At 40.7% G+C, this 7,787-nt stretch overlaps 1 protein-coding gene across 4 annotated transcripts in view; it reads right to left on the bottom strand.

Annotated features, from left to right (window-relative positions):
* The window catches only part of Mios (meiosis regulator for oocyte development), a 26,866-nt gene extending 19,317 nt beyond the window's left edge, over positions 1-7,549 (bottom strand). The window contains exons 1-4 of one of the 4 annotated variants that reach the window (XM_029535090.1): positions 7,365-7,537; positions 4,778-4,836; positions 4,017-4,146; positions 312-1,645 (exon numbers count right to left, since the gene is read on the bottom strand). In XM_029535090.1, coding sequence (XP_029390950.1) covers positions 312-1,605 — 1,294 coding nt within the window. In that variant the 5' untranslated portion in view covers positions 1,606-1,645; positions 4,017-4,146; positions 4,778-4,836; positions 7,365-7,537. Of the gene's footprint in view, positions 1-311; positions 1,646-4,016; positions 4,147-4,777; positions 4,837-6,805; positions 7,213-7,364 lie in introns of those variants that run through there. The other 3 variants (XM_021190123.2, XM_029535092.1, XM_029535093.1) reach the window with 3 other exon arrangements.
* Positions 7,550-7,787: the final 238 nt, after the last annotated feature.

Raw genomic sequence — 7,787 nt, 5'->3', positions numbered from 1 at the left:
TTTTTTTTTTTGGTTTTTCGAGACAGGGTTTCTCTGTGTAGCTCTGGCTGTCCTGGAACTCACTTTGTAGACCAGGCTGACCTCGAACTCAGAAATCCGCCTGCCTCTGTCTCTCAAGTGCTGGGATTAAAGGCATGCGCCACCACACCCGGCTCTACTGACCACTTTTCTTGCTGCTATTCTACAAACTAAAACTTTAAAAAGTTTTAAACGATTTTACTTCAAAATTTGATTACATAATTTCTATTTGTATATAAAACATTTAGCATGCTACCCAATTTGCCTCAAAAAGTTAACATGACAAAGGATATAGTGCAGAGTATACCAGAGTGATTTGAGCTGTGGGTCTTCATTGCCAGCTAAAATGTGGTTTCTCCAGACCTGTTCTGTATCAAGTCCATACCTTGATAAAGCCCGAAGGCGCATTTTTGTTGCTATATCTTTTTCTAAGGAATTATCACTTTCTTCTTCTGCACACTCATACAAATGGCGACCACAAGCCCACATTAAAGATGTAATTGGGCTCCAGGCAAGAGATATCCTTTCAAATACAGTGAAGTCAGACATTGTTCGGTTGGGAGTCACAACTATCATTCGATTTTGACTCGTTGGATGCCATGCAAAGGAAGCAATGTAATTGTCACAAGGCTGCACACTTCTTTCAATTATTGTGGGTTCGGTTTCATCCCCAATGGGAGTGGGTGTATGCTGCATATCATACAACCTAATAATATTACTATCCCTTGTTAAAGTGGCAAGCAGGCCAGTCCTAGTTGGACACCATGCAACTTTTGTCAAGGGCTTTGGTTGTTCAGTCAAAGTCAAAACTGGCTTCTCAAATTTTCTAAGATCCCATATTGCAACCTGACCTTCATAGAAGGAAGCAACACGATCATGGAAGTAAGGGTCTACTGTCACTCCTTGAACAGCTTTTGTATTTACAAACATCTTCTGGCTTGTGTTCCGAAGATCAAATATGGCTAGGTTACGATGCATGCCAGCAAGAAGTAGTTTCTGGTCTCGTGGAAGCCAACAAAGGGATAAACAAGCATCATTCTGCCCTAACTCATACAGTGGTTTTGTTACTAATAATGTTGTTTCAGCTTCACCTGCTGAAAGTCTCACTTTTTCCATGGGAACAATATCAGGAGTATATTTGCTGCAGATATCCCATATTAGAACTGAAAAGTCAGCTCTGTGTTTGTCTAGACCAGCAGCAAGCCAGTTACTATCCAGTGGATTCCATGCAAGGGTATTGCATTGTCGAGCATGCTTTGGAACAAATTCTTTTCCTATCAAATCTTTAAACTTAGAGTTATGATCTTGACCAAGACTTGTAAGTACAACTCGACCATTTGCTTGTCCAACTGCTAGGAGACATTCAGGATCATAATTGAGATACCACGCAACACATTTCATATAGGGTGTATCTGAATTTATTGACAGTAATGTCGCTGCAGAGTCTTCAGATAAACGTAATGATCCAGCCTTGAGTTCTGAATTCACAGCCGATTCCACATGATAAAGGCTCAATTCTGAGTCACATACAACAAATCTATCAACCTGGTGTGGTGCCCACAAAATATCAGGCTTGGTACCGCTCATGTTTATTGATGGGCTTAAAAAGTCCAGTCAGGTCCATTCACTGAAAGTGTTAAAAATAAGAGGTTTAAAATATCAACAAAACACAATCCTTATGTTCAAATCTCTACACAAGTACCTTCTTTTTCTCTGTGATTGTATTTTTCTCTCACCACACAGATTCAAGAGGATATTCTTTTGACTAAAAATGGAGACAGAAGAATAACCACTTCCTCTAATAAAGTGATCTAGTAGGGATCTGAGAAGCACGTCCTGGCTTTATTTCCCATGATGAATTATCTTAATTGTACAGTTACTAGGGCCTTCAAATTAACCTTGGGTCATAATAACTTCACTATGATCAGTAAATTAATAAGTACCATACCCATGATGGGGGAAAACTTAAAAGGAGTATGACTCACTATCCTAAGTATTGGTTAGAGCAGCAGTTAGTCCTCAGTGTAAGTGTTCTGTCTGTGCTAATATGGGAATGTCTAGCCACAGAGCTAAACACTAGTTAACTCACTCACTTTTCAATAATTTAATGAACAACACAAATTTGAAGTATAATATCATGCTGCAACATTTGTTTCTTTGACTTTCAACATTAAGAATTGGGCAGAATAAAAACTGGAATGTACAAAGGAGATACGAGATTTATTCTAACTTTTCTATAATTAGTTATTGGACGATTTTCTCATCTACTCAATAATAAAATTATTTAATTAGTACGTCCCAATTTTACTCATTAATGGATCACTCATAATGCTACTAGTCTCCTTAAACTGATTCTTTTTCAAAATCTGATCAACTTTAACTTCATATGTAGTTTCATCAACCATGAGGAGAGTGTATTAATTATACCTTAATGCATGCTAAAATAAAGATATTATTTAAATGTGCTTGATTGTATTTTATCTAAAAAAAAAAAAATCATTGCATTATGACTGGCAGTACATATACCACACTTACTTTGAGAAAAATAAGTTAAGGGACCACTAAAGGTTCTTAGTTTTCAATTTTATAAGCCTAGATAAGTTTTAACTAAAGCCAGAATAGTTTTAATATTATTATTATTATTATATTATTTGCTTAAAAATGAAAGCTGGATGCAAATATTAAGTGCTACCAAGAGATTGGCAAGAATAGCTTAGATACAAAATTAACAAAACATTTACAAATCTCACTGTGGTTATTTGCAGTTTTCAGAAGGTGATCATACAGTCTGCCAATATCTACTGCAAGTATCAAGTATAGAGATGAACATACTTTCCTAATAAAGATATTCTTTGATAAATATTCAACTCTCATACCTTCTTATCTTGCAAACAGTTTTAGACATGAATTCTTAATATAGAATTTCACAGACTTCATATTTATCAAACTTTTAAGAAGTCTTTTATTTCTAATTATGTATGTATGTGCATGTCTGTATTTGTGCACATAAGTGCAGTACCTTTAGAGGAAACAGTGTTGGATCACCTGGAGATGGAGTTACAGGCTCTGTGAGTCACCTAATGTGGGTGCTAGAAACTGAACTCATGTCTTCTGTAGGGCAGAGTGCTCTTAACCTCTGAGCCATCTCTCCAGAATTCATATAATTTAGATTAGAAATAAAAATTCAGAAATACTCATACTGGCTTTATTTTCTTCTTTAACACTTCTGAAACCTAGGATCAGTCATTTCAATTATATTCTTAATACCATTTCTTCCTTAATTCCTTTTCCACTTTGTTGTGTGTCTTTTCTTTATCCAAATTATTTACTTCTTTCCTTCCTTGACTCAGGGTATTACAGTGTACATATTCTCAAGGTGCTATAGACTAACTATGAGAGATCAAGGTACATATAATTTCTAGTCTGTGGCACTAGCTCAACAATTCATCTTTACTATAATCCTTAAAGAGTCAGAATAACCCTTATGTTGTGCATATGTAAGCATATATGGTTTATGTGTTCATGTGTACAGGTGTGTATATGTAGGCCATGTAAGTCATGTTAGATGTCTTCTAGCGCCTTACTTTTCATGGATTCACAGAGAAGTTCATACATACAATGTATTTTGAATGTATTCACTCTTCCCAATTTTTTTTCTTTTTTTTTTCTTTTTTTAAAAGATAACCCACCCAGTTCAATTTGTATACTTTATTTTTTTCTGAGGCAAAGTCCCTTACTGAATTTGGAGCTCACTAACTTGCTGGCAATACTAGTTGGCCAGCAAATCCAAGGAATCCTCCTGTCTTTGCCTCTCCAGTGCTGAAATCCTGGGTGCACATTACCATGCCCAGTTTTTCACATAGATTCTGAGGATCCAAAAACTCGTGTCTTCATGGGGGCGTAGCAAGCGCTATACTATGTCCTCTCTTCATACCAGAATAATCATTGTAGAACACAGGCAACCAGTTTACACACGTCATTTACAGATCTATAAATACCTTCAGCTCTGTTGCTCTGACCTCCTGGGATGCCTTACTTGCAGTATTTTAGCTACACTGCTTTTTTCTTCAGTTCTTGGGATTCACTCCTTTCCCCAGCCATCTCTCATCTTTGCAAATGTTCTCTTGCCTAGAAATACACTCTCATCAAATAGTATTCTCTCTCTTTAAACCTCATAGCTGAGCCTCTTGTACTAGATTAGGCCTTCCAATACAAAAGATGAAACATCTTTTGTCTCCACTATAGTTCTAATACATAGCCTAGAACTAGCCAGTTAGTAGATGGTTAACATCTGCCTAGTGCAGGCCTGTGTTCAGGGGTCCATGAACACTTCTCACACCTATTATTTCAAGGTTTTACACTTTCTTCATGCTTCCACTTTTTCCTACTCCTGAGGAATCAACATTTCTTTTTTGCAACAGAACCTAACTCTAAGAGCAAAGCTATCACTGTTATAGTTGGGTCTAGAGATGGAAGACCCAAAGTAAAGCATCCTAAAAGAGGATTGCTTTAATACATTGTATTCTGTTTATTCGGTAGCTGTTTATTTAGCACGTTGTATGCACGTTGTTCTCAACTATGGGAATACAGTGATAGCTAGGGGCAGATAAAAAAACCTGTTCTAACAAAGCTGCATTCTAATGAACAGACACATACAATAGAGTTAGTTTGAAAACTGAAAAAATGAGGAAGGGAAGAAAATCATACCAGACAGCAAAGAAAACTAGATAGCCCCTAGAGTAAGGGATAATGCCCATACCTAGATTCTTACAAATAGAGGGAGCTTCTTAAACATGTCTTGAGATTCTTGCTATGTCCCTGAAAAAACAGAAAAGAAAAACTCAATACATATATAAACACACGTTAATCTAGGATTCCATCCTACAATTTTACTCCTGATACAAACTATATGTGGTAAAACAAAACAAAACCATGTTGAAAAATCCAGTTCAAAAGAGTTACTGTAAGCTAGGTGTGGTAAAGTCCACCTTGATCCTGGCATTTGGGGGGTGGAAGTGGATCAAGAATCAGAGTCAACCTCAGACACAGGAAATCCACTCTCAAAAACAAAGAACAATAAGGTTACAGTATGTGATGGTTACTTTTAATCACCAACTTATTCACCAGGCATGGTGGTGCACGCCTTTAATCCCAGCACTTGGGAGGCAGAGGCAGGCTAATTTCTGAGTTCAAGGCCAGCCTGGCCTACAGAGTGAGTTCCAGGACAGTCAGGCCTATACAGAGAAACCCTGTCTCAAATAAATAAATATCACCAACTTATCACAACCCAGAAGCACCTGACAAGAGAATCACAAGGAGGGAGTGTGTAGATCAGGTCGGCATGTGGTCCACCTTGATTATATTAAGTAGAGGAAGATCAACCTATTGTGGGTGGTACAATTCCAGTAGGCAAGGGGATCCTGAGCTGTCTGAGAGTGGAGAAAGCTGGTTGAGCAGGAAGCATATACACACTACTTCACTGATTCCAGCTCCTAACTGCAGAAGTAATGTGACTAGCTGTCTCAGGTGGCTTTCATGTTGACTTGTTTAGATGATGGACTGTAACTTGGAAATGTTAGCTAAAATAAAATCTCCTTGAAGGTCTTTCTGTCAAAGTATCACAGCAAGAGAAACCAAACTAAGACACTGTCATTTGAACAGTGTGGTCTGGGGGATCCTCAACAAGAACCAGTCAGCACTCCCAATGCTATGCCTGTAAAATCCTGTTACCACTCACGAAATTATGGCAGTGACACATACAAAATCATGGAACTTTCGAGTTAGAAAGGAACTCATAAATCCTTCTCATTTTGTGATGGACTGAACAGAAGAACAGACGATTTGGTTTTTGTGCCTATCTGTCAACTTCCATCTTCGACCAGTGCTAAAGAAAGGAACAGTTACCTAATTTGCAGAGCCCAGTGCAAAATGAAAATGTCAAGGAGTGACAGTGCAGCTTTAAACTGCTAGCCACTCTAAATGCTAGGCTGGTGCTCCTGCACAGGGTTGCACGTTACAAAGATGGCCCTAGAAAACCAGTATGTCTATAACCATCCTGTTAAGAAATCTAACACTCTATACAAACAGGTTCTTGCTTATTCACATACATAATATGAATATGGAGGAGGGCAAAAAACAACAAGAGCAACACCAAAACAACAAAAAAAAAACAGTAAGGGCTCAGAAATTCTTTCATCCAGTTATTAGCATAGATGATTACAAGTCCCTAACAACTCGGGTAACATCTATGTAATTTCCACCTCACAAAGTTCTAACATTAACTCATCAATGATGAGTTCTCTGCTTCATACAGATGTTGGTGTCCCTATTTAGTTCTTTCAACCAGTCCTGGAAGTGAATGCTTTCAGATGCCGGAGACATTGCCAAATCCATGGAGGAGCTAAGAGCTGGCAATAATTTAGGTCCTCACCTTCAAATTTAGTAAGTGTTCATTTCCCTTCAATGGTTCCCAGCGAGTGAAAACCATCAGAGAGTCCCTGTTCACCACCAGGACATTGTAACACTATCCAAAAGAAATGTAGTGAACCACCACTTATAATTCTCTAGCAGGCACATTTCAAAAGTATCAAACGAAATTTAGAATATCTTTTAATTTAACCTATCAAATAAGAAATAATTTAAAATATACAACCAATATAAAAAATAAAGTTTTTATATTTTTATTAAATCTTGGAAATCCAGTCTATACTTTACACTTATAAAACATCTCAACCCCACGTGGCAACTGGACACACATTCAAAACACTATAAATAATGCAAAACATACAATTATATGGTTTGCCTTCTTTCTTTCCGCGCTAAATAAACGACAGCAGTTTCAGGAAATTTGGAGTGCTACCATCTCCACAAGACATTGCGCATCTACATTTTCGTTAAAACTATAGTTATTCAAAAGAGCCAACAAGAGCAGTCATTTGCTGAGCAATTCGGCAAAGCAGAGAGCCTCCATTCCTCTCAAGGAATTTGCATTATTCGTGTCGGTAGGGAGGGAACAGAGCTCACGGGGGGTGACAGGCCTTTTAACAAGGATTTGATTGGGTACAACTGGAACTCATCGTGTTGTTATTCCGGGTAAACCAGGAATCCGATCGTGGCTCCCACGGTCCAGACACCTGGCTGAGCCGCTCGGCTCCGCACGGAGGACGGTCGCCACGCGGCCGCGGGACGCCCCAAGGCTCCACACGAGGCCGGGCGCCAGCAGCCCGATGCCGTGACCATCGCACGGATCGATCGGAACGCCACCCGCCGGCGCGGCTCTGAGGAAGCGGCCGCGGCTGCCACCCCGGGCCTCACGCAGACACCCGCTCCGGGCCGCACTCACTGACCTGAGGAGGTGGCCTGTCGCCACGCAGACGTTTCCGGCCTGTACGCCGCCCCTCCCGCCGCGGGAGACGGGCGCGGGCAAGATGGCCGCCGAAGCGCGGGCGGTGACCCGGGCCACCCGCTGGGCCCACGACCAAACCACCCTGCCGCCTCCAAAGCAGACCTCCTCGCCGCGAGCCCCGCCTTCCCCTCGCCCGGCACCGCCCCGGGGCGGGGCCGCCGCGCTGAGACCCCGCCTTCCTCCCGAGCGCTCCGCCCTTGAGTTGAGCCCCTTCCGTCGCCCTCTTGTGGGCGGGGCCTCAGCCTAGAGTCCCCGCCTCCCTCGCCAGCGCTCCACCCAGTGTGGGCCCTGCCCCGGAACCCCTCCCCAGCAAGCAAGCCATTCTTTAACCCTGGGCTCATGGAATTTGATTATTTCTCTGAAG

This window comes from Mus pahari, chromosome 2 (genome assembly GCF_900095145.1).
Source record: "Mus pahari chromosome 2, PAHARI_EIJ_v1.1, whole genome shotgun sequence".
Lineage (NCBI taxonomy): Eukaryota > Metazoa > Chordata > Mammalia > Rodentia > Muridae > Mus > Mus pahari.
Note: the sequence above shows the minus strand (reverse complement) of the source record. Positions and strands in the feature narration are given on the sequence as shown.